At 40.9% G+C, this 21,873-nt stretch overlaps 1 protein-coding gene across 1 annotated transcript in view; it reads right to left on the reverse strand.

Annotated features, from left to right (window-relative positions):
* ctnna1 (catenin (cadherin-associated protein), alpha 1) overlaps positions 1 to 21,873 on the reverse strand; it is a 79,516-nt gene that overhangs the window by 16,303 nt on the left and 41,340 nt on the right. The window contains exons 8-15 of the mRNA XM_056768958.1: positions 19,752 to 19,832; positions 18,843 to 18,995; positions 11,559 to 11,651; positions 11,164 to 11,320; positions 9,787 to 9,987; positions 7,263 to 7,414; positions 3,338 to 3,448; positions 1,097 to 1,278 (exon numbers count right to left, since the gene is read on the reverse strand). Coding sequence (XP_056624936.1) covers positions 1,097 to 1,278; positions 3,338 to 3,448; positions 7,263 to 7,414; positions 9,787 to 9,987; positions 11,164 to 11,320; positions 11,559 to 11,651; positions 18,843 to 18,995; positions 19,752 to 19,832 — 1,130 coding nt within the window. The remainder of the gene's footprint in view (positions 1 to 1,096; positions 1,279 to 3,337; positions 3,449 to 7,262; positions 7,415 to 9,786; positions 9,988 to 11,163; positions 11,321 to 11,558; positions 11,652 to 18,842; positions 18,996 to 19,751; positions 19,833 to 21,873) is intronic.

A 21,873-nucleotide genomic window follows, 5' to 3' on the forward strand; every position in this document is an offset into this window, starting at 1 on the left:
CATTGTGTATTTTAACAGTGTAATATGTTCATTGCGTTCAGAAACCTCTGTCCCACCATACAGCAAAGGACAGATATATTTTAACCTCTCTCTGTATAATGCTGCTATGGAGTGACAGGCATCCTGCAGACATTACAATGAGTACAACACTGGCAAATCATGTTTTTTGCATTATACACCTAAATCTTGTTTAGGATAGACAGGAAAGATAGATAGACAGAGACATTCTCTCTGTCTCACACACGCACAAACACACACGTACACACAGTGTATCCTTTGGGAGAGCAGATGGCAGTCTCTCTCATGTGTGTGGTCCATGAGTTTTCGGTCACACTTTAAATGTCCCTTTTTGCCATCATAAAGAGAAAGAACTTCGGTGACCTTATCTTCTGCTAGAAGCTTGTCTCATTTCCTAGGTGACCGTTTGAGGAATAAATACATTAAGGCAAATGTATTTAGTAAGAAGAAACATTAAACAATGTCCATACTTATTCTACGTCTTTTAAAAAAGTACCAAAGTCACACCAGTATTCTATTCTTAGCAGCTATAACCACAACTGACATTCCTTTTCTTCTGCTGTGTAAACTCAGTCAAAGTACAAATCATTTCTCATCTCTTCAATGTCTTTCACACACGGGAGAACGCAGGAACCACATATGACGGAAAAACAAAGAGGCAGGGAAATGAGGCACGTAAAAAGCCTACGAAAAAATGCACAGCTCATTTGCTTCCACTGAGAGGGAAGAAAAAGTCCATGAGATGGAACCAAGTGCTTGTCTGAGTTAATATTAGGCCTAGCTAATTGATGGCCGATTTAGGCAAATGACAGGGGAAATTAGGTATAAAAAACAGACCCCGCTAGCACGGCTTTCAATATTAGAAAAGGTTCTGCCTCAAAAAGGCGAGGGCACATTTCATGGGCAATGCAAACTGCCATACAAAACCGATATAAAGCTGAACCACTGAGGCGACACGGTGAGACCGAAGCAGTAATGCATGCCAGAGAAGGCTATTGGGTTGAGTCTAAGAGGTGTGTGTGTGTGCGTGTGGTCACTGACAGGCTGTCAGGATGTGAAGCTGGAGGTTTGCTCTCACCTAGTGAAGTCAGTCATCTCCATCATGATCATACACATCTGCTTGGCCAGAACGATGATGTCATTTCCACTGTCATCCCACTTGGACACCTCAGCGTCCAGCTTGCTCTTTTCCTCCTGGAAACTGGCCACCTGCTCGGCAATCTTCGCCTTCTGCTCCTGGGGTAACTGAGCCATGATGGCCTGCCAACCCACAGAGAACATCACATATAAAAACAAACCCCGCAGAAATCTGTGCATGATACGCCGATGTGTGACAGTTTGTGAGCAAATACTGTGACATATAATATCCAATTAAAAAAGAAAATTGGTGTTCAATCGCCCTTCCTGGTTCTCTTCCTCTCACATACACCTTCTTTTGTCCTTCCCGTCTCTCTCTCATTTCTTGCTTGACCGCCTTGGTCTCGGTAAGCAATAGATTTTACAGCTTTGGCTGGTGGTGTATAGGCTATGAAACTTTATTTCTTCTAATTCTGTAAAAGGTTCTCAACCTTTTATTACTGTGCTGAGCAATGCTTTCTATAGCCTTAGTAGTCCTGCTAAACACAAACAAGGAGCCGGTTAAATGCGTGTCATTGATCAAGACTCAACGGAAAGGAGCATTATAACCTATAAAAGGTCATAACCAGACTAAATGTGGTCCAAACAATGTAAACAACAGGCAAAATTTTCTTTGTTTCCATGTCTGTTCTTTGTAGCCTCTTGTGGGGTCATTTATTGCAGAGCTTACAACTTATCAATCAGAAGAAATATGTTCTACTTGCTTGTGATCGAAATCACTTTGCAAAGCATTTTTGCGTCGTCAACGTCACAAACTGTTAGGACACGTTTCAATATTGAACAATAAATATCAAGAAATGGGGCTGTCTTCTCTGTGACCTACATTTCTAGCCATCTCTCCAACTAGGAATTGTCATTTTTGGCATTCTAAACTCAAATTGTTCTTCAAATTTGGAGCACCAGCAAACACGTGACACACATTAGCAGACTGACTGGGATTCCCGATGGAGCCAAAGACCCCTGGGGGGGTGAAACAGGAGGCAGGACAGTGATTACAGACTTATATAATCACATTCTCACTCAAGCACAACATTCACGGCCCCGTTCCTACAACTCTTGAAACCAAAACACCGCTCGCTTCCCTTGCACAAGGTCTTGAGCCATCTGCAATGCCTTTATCTCTAAACAAGAGCCTTTCAGTTTGAGATTCTGCAGTACCCAGATGATTTGGGCTGACTATTTTAATAGTTATTTTCAACGCGCAGTGTATAACTGTATGGAGACGGAGGGTGAGAGGTCTATAATTATAGTCCTTTGAGTTCCGGCAACGTGGAATAGGCGAACGGCAGAGCGGATGTAAATATGTACAGATGAAAATCTATGTCCATTAACAATTCTTACTGTAAAACGTATTCAAATTAGTATGTTGGACTATGTATGCAACGTTGGACACAATTGCGCTACCATTTTTGCAGTTGTTATCACGTAGTCAAAGGAGTGTTTATACTGTAAGAAAGATGTCACTCTCACCAAGAAGATCCCTATACACAACTTGGTCCACGTTACCCGTCTCTTTTCCTCCCTCTCTTTCTCTGTTTAATACTCAACACAATACTGAATTTAAAAAGGAAACCAGACTGCCAATCTTCAACTGTGTGTACCATCACTTCAGCTGTGGACTAGAGAATATTCAAACTAATAACAAAATAATAAAAATACATATATATCTATGCTGTTCCTTCCAGCCATGTCAAGATGGATTTTCATAAGCATTACCAAGGCAACAGAGAAGGATATGAATGGAGGGAGTATGAGAGAGGAATGGAGGAGGCGAGATTTGATGTGTTTCTCTGGTGGCAACATCGGGTGTGCTGTTGACATGAAATCAGTACAGGGTCTTAACACGCCAAGATTCCCTGTGCTAATGGAGCAGAAGAGCAAAACACAGGTGGATTTGGCACTGACACCACAAACCTGACCTCCGAGGAAAGCATTTAACACCCCCTTTAAATAGACTGTGGTACGGCTCATAAATCTCAAAATTAATTAAGAGGAAATTGCAGTAAAATACTTTGGAAATTACAGGCTTGTGTGCATTACACGGACAGTATTTTGCTGACCGATACAGTTCCCGCGGCTACTGGGGACAACACTGCCATGAATCGTAAAGATAAAAAAGAGATTCAATCTAGTGATGGCACGGCTCTCTGGTAGAGAACTACAAAAGCCCTATAACTCTTACCCGTGCGCTCTGTCCGGCAATAAGCTGATCATCTTCTGTCTGCACGCTGGTTCTGCTGCGAGAATCAAAGTCTTCTGTCTCAAAGTCCGAATCATCCAGCTCATCTGGGGTCTGTGGGGTGAGAAGAAAAGAGCGGGGGTGAAGATGGAAGCGATTTAGTAAGATATATGTATTTGTTTAAACAACAAATCAAGATCTAATTTTTTTTTTTACTTTAAGCGACATCTAGAACAAATAGTTTTTCATTTAAAAAATAAAGCATTTGTAAATAAGAAGCAGGCTGTTGCTAGGGTGTTCTGGTAGGCTTCCAGGGGATTGCTAGACAGATGCCAGGATGGTCTGGGTAGATGTTACCCCACATTCTTTTGATATTTTGCTCTCCCTCTTTTAATGCGAGTCTAAAGGATTTTCAGCCAATTTTATGCACCGAGCAAAACCTGCAAGACCTTTTAAAAACGTAATAGAACATCTCTCTTCAAAATGCTGCAAGATGAGGTAACATTCATGTGCAGCACAAATTCAGTGTGGGTGTATGAGTGATACCGAGAAAACTCTTAGATGAGCAATAGTGACACTTGTCTTAACTAAGCGCCAGTAATAAAACATCGTCCATGCATCTTGAATGAAAACGAAATGTTGGAAGTGCTAAAACAGACTCTGGAGAAGAAAAGGAATAATCTGGTGCATCAATGCAGGGAGTGCATCACATTTTCCCAGTACTCAACTAAACTAACTCCTTCTCTCTAATCCCTGCACTGAATGCCAAGCGGGCCTCTTTTAACTCCGCCGCTCTATTAGTATGCACTTGTGAGCAGAGGGACCTGTTTGCAGAGGAAAATGGTGAAGAAAGGGGAGGGGGGGTGGTTGGGGGGAGAACCCTCACTGACAAGAAAATGCATTTCAGCTTGATACGGGAGAGGACGAGATATAAGAAGATATGGATGTATTATTTCGCCAGGGCTGCAAGCCGCGCTTATCCGACTGTCTGTACAATCCATTTATGAAGAGATTCTGACTGGCTCACGATGCAGCTGTTCCAATAATAGACACCTTGAGAATCCCAAAATATGCGGCTGAAGTAAACACGGGAAAACACTGTCCAGGCCGGATGCTCAAGTCAATCATTTATTTGAATGACATCAAGTATTTTAGGGTCAGAGTATTAATTTGAACCTTCCTGAAAGTACAGATTTACCGTACAAAAACTATCCAATGATTATGTCTATAAACCAGGCAAGAAGTGGGCAGGAATTTGAATAAACAGTCCGAGTTGCCTGAAGCAGTGGAGGTAAGATGCAGACAGGGCCGTTCCAGGATACAGTAACCGCTTGGCAGGATGTGTGCGATGGAAGGGCCATTAGTACCAGTGACATCCCCTCAATGGGAGTCGAGGGCTGCCTGGCTGTCAAATATTAGGTGACGGCCGACCGGCGAGGACTGCGATCACAGTACTTACTGAGGTTAAAGACTCTGTCCATCTTAAGTAGCCTTAGTCGCACACTTGTCTGTTCGGATCGAGGAGTTCCCGTGTGGCTGGGAAGTTGATGCCCGCTGGGCACTAGCGCTGACTGATTGGCTAATGCTCAAGCTCTGTCTAAACGCGTGAGCTTAACCTTGCGTGCTTGGAGGAAAGTAACTTTAAACTCGACTATTAAAGTTGGAATTTTTCTTTCTTGCCATCTCTAGATGTCTGCGGGGTATATTACACCAGGGTTCGCTGACTGCACCCCGTGAAAATGTTTGCCAGGCCTTTGGGTGGTTTCTTATTGGTTTGGACAATATAGTGGTGTTAGAACACGGGCCCTAAAGCACTTGGAAATAAGGCGCGATACATAACGGAATAAAATACATGGCAAAAATCATGCCTGCCTCTGCTTCATAGTCAAGCGTTTCAGCATAAGGGCCCCGTTCGACACTGCCTGGCCGTGTTAAACTGGCATCAAACAAGCAGACTTCGAGAGCCAGAGGCCTTTTGTTTTACAACCATTCAATCAATCTAGATAAAACTAGAGATGGATGACTAGATTGGAAAATGAATGCAGTAACACAACCCTCCTAGGATTCGAAAAGAAAGGGGAAATGCTAATTAAATCCCATTCTGAAATCAATTACGTATTATAATGCAAATACACGCTGTAACAGGTCCCCCTTCTAATTTGGTGTTTTTTCTAATTCAAGCCCTCGGTTATTACAAAAAAACAGAGATACGTAATTCCAGTTGCATCAAACTGCCAATATGAATCGTCTCAGTAGTCTGATGTCTGAATGAACAGGGTTGGTTGATGTTTTCTGCACAATGGCTGCAAAGAAATAGTCGGAGGTGATTAAAACGCACATCAGATCATCAATAGGAGACAGGTCAGTTTGTGTGTATGTGCTGTCTATGCACGTTTCTTTCACTTCTTTTTAATCACATTGCTACTTCGGCTTCATTATCCGGGTCGTGACCGCACTCTTCGTTTTAACTAAAAGCGCTAATCCATTCCAAAACACTTCCTCATGAGCCAATTATTCAAACTCAGTGTACATTATCTTTGCAATTAATTGAAAACTTGTTAGCCTGGAAAGACGATATTTGCCTCAATTAATAGCTTTAACCCAGTTGCTCCCCTTTTTTGCGAGCGGCATTTAAAGTCTGTTCGTTTCCCCATGCGACAGAAAAGGACGATTGTCTGCTCATTGTCAGACTGCTAGCTAACGCTTCACTGAGAGCTACAAACCATCTGTCGGACGTTACATTTCTGCTCAGGCGAAGACCATTAACCCTCAGACAACTACAGCTCTCGTATTAGTGCTGTTGGAAAGGGAATTCTGTTCAATTAGGTTACAAGGTGCTTAAAACAAATTCACCATTAGTTAGTAATAAACTGGGACGTTAGGTTATGCGCACAAGCACTTTGCTTTCACAATTTCTCTTACGCGTATACATAGACAAAGAGGTCAGTCTAAGTGGAGTATTATTAGGAGTTACTTATAGCCTCTCGGAACAAACCATTAATTCCCATTGCCCTCTACCGCCCTCTAATACCACATGAGTTTTGATACATCTAATTGGAGTTTACCTTCATAATAAATGCTTTCATAGGGGAATAAGATAAAGGACTAAGAGCACAAGGAAGGCCATGATGTTAAAAGAGTGCACTGGAAATCCACTTTGTGATTGACATAACTACATAATAAGGTAATGAAAAAATACACTCAAACGCTCTTTAACTTCGCAATGAAATAATAGAAGATTGTGGTTCTGAGGTCATCTTTATTATGAAGTTCACTGACACCGCTACCTTTCACAACATTTGAATTCAAAACATAGCATTCGCTCCTCTGGGAAAACAGGCGAAAATAAAGATTGGTATATTGACTCTTCTAGCACTACATATTTGTATTCAATCAAAATGTCGAGAATAAAAATGTCCCCATAAATGTGTTATTTAAAGATACCTGGAGGTCATACATTACCCTTATTTTTGTTGTTTTCTCGGAAAAACTCAATATTGTCAAGATCACAAGAAACATAAACATAACTTGTGGCCTCAGTGGCCTAGCGTAAATCTTAGTAGCATTCATGGATAGGGACCAACACTGCATATTACTACTGCACAAGTCTGCACACAGCTTCAATACTAAAAGAGACATTCAGATTGATCCACTCGTACGGTTTTGATTTTGGATATACTTCTCGAGCCCTTTCCTCACATATCTGCGTGCCTGGCATCTGCACTGAATTGTTCTCCGTCTGCATGGGAGTTTTACAAGGAGTGCACGTCTGTGCAGGCACAGTTTGAGGGAAAACATGTTTGGCATTGGGAATGGCCAACCGCTTTCGTTGTATGGAAGGCAAGCTTAAACGTTTTGCAGAACATCTACTATTGGCATAAGAGGAAATGAGCAAATGTTTAGAGCTCTCTTTAACAAGGCTTCTCACCCTGATCATAAGCACCGCCTTTCTGATGTCCCTCACGCCGTCGTAGACCAGTCGGGAAGCATCGATGAACTCGTTCTCATCCAGAGGTCGTCCATTGTTGGCGCTCAGAGCTTCCACGGCCGCCTCCACCTGCTCGGTAAAACGTGGCATCACTGTAAACAGACACAGAGGGACACACAAGGACACGTGACAAGGTCAGAAACGTTTAACATTCATCTCAATCGAGAAAACAGATTAATTTCCCCGGGAACATTTCCATTACGACTCGGCAAACACGAGTCAACTGAAGTACGATTCAATCAAGACATCTCGCCCGTAGAAATATAGAACTCAAATTAGATTTGAGGAATTGAATTTCGACACTTCTCATCCAACTTGGAACGCCCGAAACGTAGCCGAGCCAAACGGTAAAATTCATGGATGTGATGGTGGGTTTTAATGATTGCTCAGGGCAGACTTTTAATCAGGCTTTACTTTATGCCAAGTACAGCAGATGAGTACACTTAATCCAGAGACACGCTCAAATAATTCAATCATCAAGACAGGTGGCAACAAGAACTCAAACGCCAAACAAGCCCTATTTGCTTTTAAAAATCAAAGACCTTTTGAGATATGGTTGGGGTTTCCTATGAAAGAACATATTACACCTTTTATATTTTCATCTAATATTCCCAGATGATACTGGAGTTGTATCTACACTTGGACACTTCATGCATTTGTATTGCATTCATGCATATTATAGTCATAACGCACGCAGCATTTGCACCTGGCCACATAAATGTCTTCACAAATAAACATATGCATTATTCCTGAGCTATATGCAAACACAACAGGCTTCACATCCAATTACCTTTTGCAGCTCTCAAATTTGTTGGCTCTTAATAATGAATTGAATTTGGGTGCTGATAACAAAATGCTTTTATGCCTTAAATACAGTTCCTGCTGCTATTGCGATCCTCGTTCAAATCGGGGCTAAAAAAGAGCTGGGTAAATGTAGTCACACTAGGTGATTTGGGGCCGACCCCTTGTGAAATTTGGTGTAATGAGATGCCCAAATCGAAATGATCTATAACAGTTTGCTCAAGCATTTAGTTAAGCCGACCCACCAGCTACGCACTACCTCCCAACATAATGGTTGCTCCCCATAGGCACCGAACACATCTACATTAATACCCATTCTCATTCACAATTTACAACTGCACTGGGGAGCAGCGGATGGGCCGCGAGGAGGAGATAACGTGGAAGACATAAGTCAAAAAGAAAGCAAGGTAGATTTGGATTTGGGATTTGCAACTACGAAAGGCCAGCCAGCAGGATAACAGAAAATGTCTAACATTAATTAAACCATCTTTGGTGAACATCATCTTTTTTGCCAATTCGACCCAGACATTTCATTTCAAGCACAGCTCTGCAACAACATTTCCCAATGGGAGATCCTGCACTGAACTGGATGATCTTATAGTGTCCCAGTAGAATAAACAATCAGCTATGAAAAAGTTCCCGATGGCATTCAAACGCAACTACATAAGCACACGTGAAGTAATATCGCTGCTGTCTTAACGCAAGTGATATTACGTGAATATTTTCCTAACAAGGCTAGACTGCAGAAATGAGCAGCATTTGGGGTATCATTGGCTCCAGCAAAGTTAATACAAGTCTGAAGAACAGGCTTAATAACCTTGTAAAGTCATAGTGTTACCTTGAGTTTAAATCTGCACTCTTACACCTCCCAAACCTTACAAATAAACAAATAAACTCTGGCCCAGATGGCAACAGATCTATTTTTGGATGCCTGTGCAGCATTTTTAGATGTTAAAAAAGAACAATGGATTTTAAATAGAAATTAGTCACACAAACACAAGTGCCATTTCCAAAAAAAAGATGAAACACTGATCTAGAGTGCTGATAAACATCTGTGACTTTACGTTTTGTATTCATGATTCTTGGCAACTAAAGAAACGGTTCACTCCAAAAAAAAAAAATGTTGTCATCACTTACTCACCTTTGAGTTCTTCCAAATCTGTTTACATTTCTTTGTTTGGTTTAACACAGAGAAAGATATTTGGCAGAATGCTTGTAACCAAACAGTTGTTCGACCCCATTGACTACCATAATAGGAAAAATTACTTGATTATTTGTTATCTGTTGAACACGAAAGAAGATATTTTGAAGAATGTAGGATAGCAAACAGTTCTGGGGCACTTTTGACTATCATTGTAATTTTTCCTACTGTGGTAGTCAATGGGGTCCAAGAACTGTTTGGTTACAAATATTCTGCCAAATATCTTTGTTCAACCAAACAAAGAAATGTATACAGATTTGGAACAACTAGATGAAAGACAGAATTTTTTTTTTTCGGTGAGGTATCCCTTTAAGCAATATACACAAGTCTTTATTATCCTTTTAAAAGGCAAAAAGAGAATGTTTACTCCATACTGTACATAATATAACAATCTGTCTTCGCTATAGACATCTACCACAAACCATAAATCACTTCAGATCTGTTATGATCTCAGTTCTATACCTGTATTCGTGAGAAGCTTGGTGGCTTCCAGAACCTTCTCCGTGTAGATTCCAGGTTCGTAGTTGTCCATTTCAGAGGTGACCACATGGACCACACGGGCAGCTCTTCCGCGGATGGCTCCGGCAGTGCGATCGAGCCCATCGACATCCTTCTCTTGCAAGGCGATCACGCACTTGTTAACATCCTCCAGAATGTGGTTTTCTGTAGGGAAAACATAAGAAACAATGTTTACAATGACCCAGGTTACACAACAAATAATGGAGTACTGCTCTACCCACAATGCATGGCATGACAACAGGAAATCCCCATCCTTCATGCCTCATTTACATTGCGACTTAAGAACATTAAAGGGAATCACATGGGGGGACGGAAAAAGATTAAACGCAGACACTCAGACATTTTAGTAATGGGTGTCTAGGAAATGCAAATCAACATGGAAAACCATAATCTGTCCTTGAAAGGAGGGCGAAGGCAGTCAGTCAGCCCAAAGCTTAACCAGAACCCATAAAAGCCACGTCTGACGGGGGGCTTGTGAGTCTTAATATACGTGACAGAATGTCAATTCCAAAGGGGAAAGTTGACACAAGTGCTTTTGTATGCTCCTGAGAGGCTAGTCAACATCTTTAAATGCCATGGCTAAACATTGCATGATCGGGAATAGCCTGTGCCATCATTTAGTGGCATAGAAATAATGGTATAAAGGCTGTTCAACTCCTCTGCACAAAGCCATTACGGGTCAGATACAAATGGTTATCAGAGAAGTCAAGCAGACTCTGTCAGTGGCATTCAGAGCAGGTTGAAAATGTTCTTGTAAATGGTCTTAATGCTGTAAAAAGCTTGTTCTTCATGACATGTGATCCAGGGAGAGCAGCTTTCATGTACTATCGCTGAATCATACTTTGTCGGAAATGCCTTTATTTTATAAATGCCATTTGTGAAAGCTTTTTAAAGGCAATACAGTTTGGACGCTTAACACAGTGTCTTTAAAGACGCTGCCTTCCCAGCCAGTATATGCAGGTAATTTTTGCAAAACACCATGTGTGCCATGGTGTTTTCATTTGATGGGTTTGTGAAACATGTCTGTATACTTTTTAATTCTGTGCATGCGGTTCAATGGTTAGTGGAAAGATTAAAAATGATGGAGATGGAAGGAAAAATATTATTTTTTTCTACAGGGAAACAAGCACTGTAGTCCATATTTGACTGGGTAAGTGAAAAGCTCTCAAGCTTGTTTTAGACCATCGGACATGAACTTATGGTGCTTTGGAAGCTTCAGAGAAACCAATTTTCTCTAGAGGTATCTCCATTTCCACAAAAACCCTCTTTCAGAACTCTGTAAGCCAATATCGCCCTAAACGTTTCGTGACGCCAACTTACCAGACACGCAGAGAAAGTCGTCAATGGAAGTGATGTCATCGACTGCGTCAGTAAGCACTCGCACCTGCTTCTCCCACTGGTCCTTAAATAAATCCATGTTATCCTGGGCCACCTTGCTGTTCGGCTTGGCGGCCAGGGCCAAGGCTGCATTAATCACCTGCAATTACCACAAAACAATTTATTCATCTAGTAAACCAAAAACACATGTGTGGTTAGATTATGAGAGACATTTCCTTCATCTCTTCCCCTTTTACATTTGTAAAATACAGGACGATTGTTGCGGATTAGGACTGAGATTAAGCCGTGTTTATTTTGATGGAAAGCGGCATGGACAGAGCACAGATTAAAATAAAAACGTTGAAGCCGCGAGGGCAGAGTGAAAAGATTCGGCATACCTGGGGGCATAGCGTTTCCAGCTGGGAAGCGGCCATCCGCACCAGCTTCACTCCTTCCTCATTATTGGAGATGGAGCATGCAAGGTTAGCAACCTGAAACAGAGCAGAACGCAGCGTTTTATGACATGACAAATGAGCAGTGAACAGAAACTACTTTCCCTCGCTGCAACAAACAATTTTAATAACATAATACACACCTGCTGTCGCCTGTTAGTCCGATTATTTGATAGAACTGTAAAATAATATGGCAGAAAACAGACTCCAGAGGATTGGCTCTAAACACAAGCTAAACCTGAAATTGAGGTCTGGTCTTCTGCCCACATGGGGAATATATTTCATATAATTCACAGAATGATGGCTGACAGCATCAGGGACCGGTTCCTACAGATGATTAAATCACCCGGCCGCAGAGTGGCCTTAACCTCAGGAAACCGTGAGAAGCAAATATTCCTGACACTTTCAAAAAGTCCCAAATCGAGAGTGCTGAGGTAAGCAAGCGCTGCCTGTTGCTGAAATCCACAGCGTTATATATTGACCCACAAATCGTACTCTGCGAATTGAGACATTACTCGCATCTATTTATAGTGGCTGGTTTTGGAGGCAAGAAATTAAAACATCATTTTCGAACTGCAAGGGTTGCTCTGCTTCACGTCTGCAGCGTGAGCATTACCATAAACCGAAATAAGCACAGCACGCTGCCGAGTAGTTCATTACTTAAGGCGAGAGTCGTTTTAATTAAACGTTACAGAGAAGAGCTTCGCTCGTATTCGTTTAGCGGAACTGCTCTGAGTCGCTCTACCTTTGTGTATGTGCAGGAATTGGCTGCGACAGCAAAGGGGAATCCAAAACACATTGGAGTGCAAATTTAAACCGAGCTCAGAGTAGTCGCAGAAAACGCCCTACTGACTACAGGAGTACCGGAGCCGATGCTCTACACCTCTCTCTCTTCCCCCTCAAGCACCACAGTGGGAATCTCTTGAGCAGCAGGGTGCCATTAGCAAACACACTAGTCGAGCATTAAATACATGTATACATGCCAACAGTTTGAACAAGGAGCACTTCAGTGCGTGCAACAGTGCCGAGCCGAAAACTCTCATCTGACAAGACTCGAAAAGAGCGCGGGGGACTACCTCCAGTGCCCAGGTGAGATTCTGAAGCACAGCGTTGTTAATGCGGTCACCATGACACGCACTCGGCTTTGCTTGAACCATCTGATGGAAATCTGCCCTGAGGGCCACTCAACGGCGTATCTATTGGCCACTCAAGAAGATTACAGCTCTATCACAGTGTGTTTGGTACCGTGGCAATTCAGCTGGGAGAACTACGACCGACTGTTTAAATCAACTATTGACATTATAAGCTGGGGTGGTAAAGGCTCACAGCTGGAAACTGGAAGATTGCTGGAACAAGTCCAGTGTGGAGTGATCTGTTAGCCGTCGCACTTTTGTCAATGAGCTGGATACTAAACGCCAGGTAACTCCAGGGGGGATGTGCTTGAAAAGCTAAGGGTGTCACATGCCATGCCAGCATTACATGCCTGTGCATATACAAAGAGAACACAAAGTCTATGCAGGGGCTATATCATCAAATACTAATAGCAGAAGCAAATCACCTAGCAACCCTTAAAGGGATAGTTCATGCAAAAAAGAGGATGAGTAGCTGAAAAACTAATTTTACGTCATGCCAAACCTGTATGACTTTCTTCTGCAGAACACAAAAGATGATATTTTGAATCATGATGGTTACCAAAAAACTGATGCATGGGCACACAACCACTATTACATTCCTTAAAATATATTTTCTGTTCCGTAGAAGAAACTCTTTTCGCATCTTTTGCACACAAATAGGGAGGGAAGCGGTTTGCGACACGCATATGGTGCAGAGCGCACAATTTCATCAAGATGAAAATATTCAACTTTTCAGAGTGTGCGGCGTTCCCACCACAGGTTATGCGACGAGAAAGCAGCACAGGATTTTGCACATGATTTTAGATGCAAATTGTGCATCATCCCTTCTACATGTTTTAAAATACATGCTGAAAAACTAGAGAACTATCCCCAAACACCCTATAATACACACATGCCCATTTGTTTAATTTTTTATTAAATATTCTGATAATAAAAGTCTGTAAACATGCTACTGTAAATTATACATTTATGCCATGTCTGCTCCAATCGTGAACCAGGTAAATAACAGGTTGAAAAACACAGATCAACTGCGGAAGCCTTTAAAGGTTTAATACTGTATAAGCCAATGATGCCGGATTTACTACAATCAAAATGTCAATCAATAGCTTGCAGCACTATGTAATTTGTAACTAAACCAACGCAGTTCTATTCAAGTATCAATCTAGGAACAGTCTTTTTCTGATCGTGGCGTTTCTACGAGCAACTCTCAAGCATGGCTGGTATTTCACCCCTTCTGTGGCACTGCTGGGACAATGGAGGGGCAGGTTTTCTTTATAACATGCTTGGCACAAGCACAAAAATGAGGACCTGAAGAACTCCACTGACTGCCAACCTCTTCTGCAGCTAAATGTCAAGGAGATTCAGGCCAAGAAACAAACTCTTATTGTGAGCCCATTCTCATTTCCTCTTCAGGTAGCTTATAACTCATCGAATACATCACACTGGCGGTCTAGATCTCCACAAACAGATAAATTGGAATGTTATTGGTCTAGCGCATGTGTATTAACAGTTCCTCTTTCATTATCTAAAAACGTCCTTTATTTAGCAAACAAACAGGTTTTATTAAACCACATATTAAAGTATATAGCATGATGTGACTTAACATGTCAATTAGCATGCAACACCAACTAATGTCTGTCCCTAGCTCTCCCTCTCTCCCCTTTCTTTCAGCCTCGCTCGCTCTCATTTTCTGTCGCACATGGCAGTTTAGTCCCTGCACAATCTCGCTTTCCTTGAGCAGCCAAGAACCTTTGAGAACAAGGCCTGGAGGCAATAAAACTAAGCTTGTACTATTTTTAGCCTGTTTTAGAAATGATGCATCTCACGGTTTAAGGATAAAAACTAAAAGCTACCGCTGACATTCAGTGGCAAGTTACTCCTCTTTCGGAAATCTCAAGTTCAAAGTCGATATAAGCAGGGACGAACAGGAGAAATTAACAAAAAGATAACTTGGGTCTAAAATACACACATGGAGTTACTCAAGTTGACTACAATATAAAAGACCTCTAGAAATAGAAACCTTTTGAATGAATGGTGTGGTACCCGAAACCCAGTTGAGAAAGCAAAAGGATCACAGGAAGATAGCACTTTTTAAAGCCCCGTAGAGTGCAAAAAAGGCTGCGAGTTATGGGAAGAGTTGGCTGCGTTTCCACTCCCGGTGTATTCATTGATGCGTCATTGTACTGCAAATTAAACGCTCTCCCTTCAGCAACAGCCACATCCAGATTTAAACTCCAAACAAATAAAGAAAACCAGAAATACATATTATATCATCGCACTTATTTGAGAGATGCGGTACACATGCGTCTCACAGTAATTTGTAAAAGTGGGTTATCATTTGTCATTATTTTTGCAATTCCTCTGGTGATGCTAGCAGAGAGGAAATTACACACTATTCACCATTAAAAATTAAACAACACTTTATATTCGTGTACTCAAGAGCCGAGCCATTATCGTTTTCTATCCAAAAGCTGAGAAACTGCAAATACAAATAAGGTTCAGGGTCATTGTAACCAGACTGAAGGTTGAGAGCTGATCTATGGTCCGTGTTCGGAGGTTAAAATAATTTCTCTCATTGTAAGGCAAGCCTTCACTGCCTGTCAAAATATATTCCATTGCCTTAACTAATGAAAGCCACTGGCAAACAAAAGCATTACCATATATTGGCACAGATTTTTCAACCTACTCCGTTCATATTACAACAGAAAGGAAACATATGAATGTAGATATCAGAAAAATCCCTAAAGCACCAGAACACAGTTCCCTTGCCAACAGGTTGTATACCAACCAAAAGAGAGACACTCCAGCTATTCCTCTCAATGTAATTGTTATTTTTACCCTATGTATTCATACCCTTAACTATATACCCTCCATGATATGCTAGAGGCTAAACTAAGTTTATTCATAATCACAAACGCTACACAGCTATAATACAGGCTTAAGGCATTTGCATCATCATATACGCAATCCACCAATACTCTTGTGATTTCATCACGGCTACAATGTGTTCTTGGACTACTATCCAACACCAATAAGACCTTACTGTTCAATAAGTAATAAATTATTATAATACTATAAAGTATTCTTAACTGTCTTGTCTTTGTAATTGTGTTGACTGTAGGTGGTTTATGGTTGGTAAATAATGCAAGTTGGCATGACAACACAGTAAAATCATTTTTCCTTTGCTTTTGTAATGACATGACAGCTATGTATACTGTATGGTCAAAGCATCCACCAGGTTTATTTATTCTAAAATAAAACTCAAGAATACTTTTTCTGAATTCATTAAGCATTAGAGAATTTGGATTCACAGTTAAAACCTGTAAAACAATCTTCACAAGGTTAAAAGTACTACCTCCAAGAACGATGGGTCTCAATAACAAAGCATACGTACGCACAAATTTTGTTTGTGAAACCTGCGAACGAATGCTTTTACGATCAAATCATGATCCACAAAAACATATTCCAAGTATTAGAGAAAAGATAGGAACAGTTGAATAACAAAAAATATGCGTAGATTTATATTTAATTTTAAAATGATTTCATCTTATACAATGAAAGAATAATAAAATCTGCGTATACCTCGAGCTCCAAGGTTTCTCTGGATAGCAGCACTTTTACAGCCAGCTAACAAGAACTCTGTAAAGTGCGTGTGTGTATAAAAGGTGTTTTATTGTGTATGAACTGACTTTGAGGACTGTGCACTTGGAATTACTAGCGAGACCGTGTCTGTTGACAGTGTCACATGGGGTTGTCTGGAGTAACTTTGACTTAAGTGTCGACAGGTGGTAAATGAAAAGTTAGGCGGAAAGCCCATATATGGGGATGGACTGGGTGTGTTTTATGCAAATGACTAAACTTGTGGATTTAAGAATAATTTAGAATACTCCAAATTCACTAACATTAGAAAGAGGTTAAGAACAAATTCATGTACGTACGCACGTGTTGTGAATTAGGCGGATCGTTTTCATTGTAGGTTAAACTGTGCATATAAATCCAAAATACACAATGTCTTTAATAAAGGGATACCCTCCACCCAATACTGAAAATACTGTGATCAATAACTCACCCTATATTTGTTAAAAACGTGTTTACATTTCATTGTTCAGTTGATAACAAATGTATTTAGAAAAATGTAACCAACTGACCATTGACTACTATAGTAGAGTACACTTTAATGGTAGTCAAAGGTGCCCAAGAAGTGTTTCCTTTCCTAAATTCCTCAAAATATCCTCTGTGTTCAACAGAACAAAAAAGATACAAAAAGTTTTCTACGAAGGAAGTCAATGGTGCCCCAGAACTGTCAGTTGCTAACATTCTACCAAATATCTTTGTGTTCAGCCAAACAAAGAAAGGAAGAACTTTATGGCGGGTGTAGTATCCCTTTAATTGACAACTTGATAATATCTATTTAATTGATTCAGAGAGGGATTTTTTGGGAATCTGGAAAAAACTATCAATTGGTCTGTAACTATAACAATTTGAATTCAATATGCAAGGACGCTTACAAAAGAAACCTTTCCATTCCATTCCACAAGCAAATAAAAATACACAAAACAATCATTTTTAAATGCCTCTCAAAAGGAATTATCAAAATAAGCTCATGTTTTGCGCATGTAATCCGTGTTTGGATTACGACAGGCATCCATATGGAGCTGCCACTGGCTGGTGTCATGTCTAGGCAACAAAGAGTGAGATGTGACTGAGATGTTGAGATTTGATCGTCAGCCCCTAGAGAGCCTAGGAGGCGTTTACTCATCCCCCCCCCACTTTGATTCCCTTCAGCAGCTTTCCCGCTGTACACAGCATGTCACACCGAGGGCCACGGCCACCCCCCGTGGGGACAGGTCAGTCTAAAATGTCGGAGAATGACGTGTTACCACAGGGACAGAGATGAACAGATTTTAAAAACTAATGAGGATAGCTAACATTTCTGTCAGCTTGTCGCTAGCCCTGCCAATGTGAGCATGAGATATCAAACCCCCAGCGACTCAGGTTGAAAACATCTATCTAGAAAATAAAATGCCACAAGAGACGCGGCCAATTTATTGGCAGTGAATGTGGGTGCCGCAAACGGATGGGATGCAGATTTCTCGCAAAGTCCATCAGAAAGGCCCAGGATATCCAGCCGTTTCATGTTTTCTCCCGAGGCAGCACTTAACCTTGGGCTCTGAGGAGTTTTACTCTTTGGCGGAGTTTGAAATGTGATTCACAGTTGTGACTGCCCATACAAATGCAGCGATTCCCTGACAGCGGCATTGTAAACCCACCAGCTCTGCTGCATTTGTCTCGCGCTATAAAATATGAGGTTGTTGACTCCTGTCTGACACATCTCCAAAAATATGATGCATAAAAGATAAAAGGCGATGGCACGCTCGCTTAGATCAGGCAGTCATGACGGAACATCCCTGCATAAATAGCGATGGTGCAGGCTTGCGTTTAAAATTTATTTCTGCATCGGTGTGCTTGTTGACGCTCAAATATTTTCCACTTCTTTCAAGTGCACACTACCCATTTCCAGCTTGTTCACAGCATAGGGTACTGTTTATTTAGTTTGCAAGACCATATCGCACTAATTTGCCACAACGCCTCACACTAATTTTCCTTAAGTGACAGCTAGGGACATCCAAATAATAGACTTGAATTGTATACAAGTCTGATATCTGGGTCTTTGCTCTGTTTGTCACCACTAGCCCCTGAGAAAAATAATACATAGTGACATCTCTTACAATTTGAGGAAGATAATGCAAATTATAAGTAATGTTAAAGCTCTGTAAAATTATTTTCTCTGTAAACATTTCTAATTTGGATTCAAAGGTTTCTCACCGGCAAGTTTATCGAACATAAAAACATCTTTTTTTAAAAACGAAATGCCTGAAGATGACAGGTGATTTGGTTATCAGCTTCATCACACAATCACCAATTTGCTCTGCCCTCCAATGTTTTCTCCCTCAGATGCAATGTTTAACAAAAGAATAGCCTGTCTGGATGAGCACAAATAATGTTCCATCATTTGTTTTGAAACAAATCCAGACTTTAAAATCCGGAATAGACAGGGGATTAATTGGCACTTTACGCTGCAGAAACAGGTGCCTACCTCAATCAGTTTGTTGGCGTGCTCACGGAAAACTTGGGCATATTCCTTCACCTCCTTTTCATTACCATTCTTGGCAGCCTCGATCAATACCAGCAGAGGAACATTGGTCTCCAGAAAAGAGTCAGACACATGGTCCATCACAGCCTTCCGGAGCTGAAAATATGAATATGCAGACATACTAGTTAAGGATTTGTTTGTATATGATCACTCGAAGCCCATGTGTTTGATGGATTCATTTGTTGTATGCGTTTTAAAAACATGCATGCAACAACAGATGTCATGCTCATACGTAGATTCTCAGAAGTTTCGTAGAACATATCCAGGACATATTTCAACAAAATATTCAGAAAAAGACAAATTATATTTTGATAAATAGCAACGAAGATTTTTGGGGTAGTTTTATGTAAATGTACTATATTAAAAACCCACTGCAGAAAAAAAATATATTTTAAAAAATGGTTATACCAATGTAACATTGTGGTAATATTTCTTGTAGTTAGCACTGTAAAAATCTTTAATTTCACAGAAATATGTAATTTTTGCAGCTTATCCATGCAAAATATACTTAAACATTTTTTACTGTTTATTTCTGGCACCCCAACTGCAGAAATATTTTTTTGTTAAATACAGTCAAAGCTATAAAATTACAGAAGACAAAAAATTCACAAGCAAAATTTGGGAAAACAATATAATATATATCCTACAATTTTACAGGGGAAATTTTTTACAGTGAGTTTATGTTTTCCAATATACAGAAAATGTCAGGGGGTTTTTATGGAATCTGACCTGGATATGTTTTGTGACCCCTCACCTATTATGCAAAACGATACAAAAATAGAAATGTTGACAAATATGAAAATATGATGGCTTTAGAAATAGATGGTGTTAGTGGAGCAGCGGAGTAGAAACCTGTCTGCGCAGGTCACGGGTCTTCTTAGTCATCTTGTCAATGGCCATGTTGAGGGCATCGCTCTTCTCTTTCCTTCCAGCCTGTGAGAAAACAAACAGGAAAATAAACTTTGAGAACCTCATCTTTCACTTTTAACTGGTTACAGCCATGCTCCCTGTGAAAAAAAACAAAAAAGGTGGAAGCTATCTGACACCGAGAGGACACAGCAAACTTGTTAAGATACGTTCAGTTACATTTTCCACATAGGGAGGAAAAAGGCAAAACAGCATGAGTCATTGGATGCTTATAACCCCCTGTGGCAAACATTTCATTTCAATGTCGAACACTTTGTGGGGGTTTTTGGTTCCTTCCCCCCTTCGGCGGTTATCGTTTCGTCTGACTAACATGACTTGTGGTACTGTCAGGAGGCACCCGCCTACGTTCTTTCACCGGTACATTTTTCAGCTCAAAACAATCCAGAGTTTGTGTCACTTTCTTGAGCTTGGCTTAAGTAGTCCATGAAATAAATCATGACACAAATAGCTTTCCCGCAGCGTATGTACAAAAAGGAAGGGAGAAAAGCACATTCGATTAGTAACAATGCAACGGAAGCTTTAGAACCGGTTTCCAATCGCCCGAGCCCCTCAAATAAGTGGATTAAAACACAGGCACAGAGCTCACTTTAAATTGAACCATTTTGCAACCGGTCAGACAGCTCTTAACAATGACCAAGGGTCAAATGAAGGTAAGCAGGACGAGTAAGGTCTGGTCAAACAGAGTTCAACATGCTCAACATGACGATGGGCATGATGATGTCATAGATAAATCAAAACAATTTCCAGCTTTGAAGGCCAATGGCCAGCATCAAAGCACTCTCACCGGCGCTTCCAGACAAGTCTATTAGAATTGGGAGAGTGGATCTCATTCACATGCCCCAGACAAATTGCTCATGTGCAGTGGGTAGGTAAATCTCAGCACAGGGAGAAGCCAGAGGGAAGGCCGTCACAGGGGCACAAGCAGCTAAAGCCTGACAGCCAATGAAATATAGCAGTGGCACGGTATGGCATGCCCCCCCTCCACCCACACACTCCATTGGGTGGTAACACAGTGGTAGGCAAGAGAGCGCCGTCGGCCATAAAGCCCTCCTGATTATATGGCAGGCGGATAAAAGCACTTCCAAACAATGAAAACTTTCAAGTGTAAGGGCTGTCAATTCGACATCATTCAGACATGTTGAGCATTGACAGTGAGCAACTCCATCCACAATAATAACCTGGCTTGAACAGGTAAAGCTAAAAAATCTGACGTTTATAAACTATACAATCACATGTTCCCCTAAAGGCAGAATGTCTTCGAGTAAAATCAATACGGAGCGATCCAAGAAGCCCTCTTTAATTGGGCAGTCACACTGGTTTGTGTGGTGTTTTCACACATCTGGTTAATGATGGTCAGGTGAAGCCTTTTCGAACATCCCCATGGATCGGTATACGGGAAAAAACCCTCCCCATTCAAGGCGTCATTATACACAACAGAGACAGCACCCAGTATAACAGCTACAAAAAAAGAATAGGAAATAGGAATATGACCTTCGGATAAAAATGACAAACAAATAAATCACACGCGCACAAAACGGCCCGGGTCATTTTAGAAAGTGACCATTCCCAAAAAAGAAACACAGATGTTCAAATGAAAGCACAATGGCACTAAAGCAATTTTAGCCCTACCTACATATTTCTACGTACACAGGGGAGGCAGAAAATAGCTAGGGATGTAAAACTACACATTTTCAAAATCAGCTAGTTGGTAGCTAGTCTCTATTACTAGCGCTGTATACAACATCTTTGTATGTGTACGTAGACTACACTAGAAAAGTGTATAGAGAATGCAAGAGAGTTATGTTCTTCAATAGGGTACCTGAGGGATATAGCACATAAATGTATAATATACAGAAATATTTAACAAAACCATAAAAGTCCACACAGCCGAGAACAACAGATTATGCACAATGGGAAAATTGCTCCAAGCAAGCATTTTGATGTCAGACAGTTATTGTTTTGAAGTGTATTGTTGAAGGCGGGTAATGTATTGCAAACGCAAAATGCTTTGATGGCTGTTGAGGCATTGCTTTTGAAAGGGATGAAT

The sequence above is a fragment of the Triplophysa dalaica genome, chromosome 16 (assembly GCF_015846415.1).
Source record: "Triplophysa dalaica isolate WHDGS20190420 chromosome 16, ASM1584641v1, whole genome shotgun sequence".
Classification (NCBI taxonomy): domain Eukaryota; kingdom Metazoa; phylum Chordata; class Actinopteri; order Cypriniformes; family Nemacheilidae; genus Triplophysa; species Triplophysa dalaica.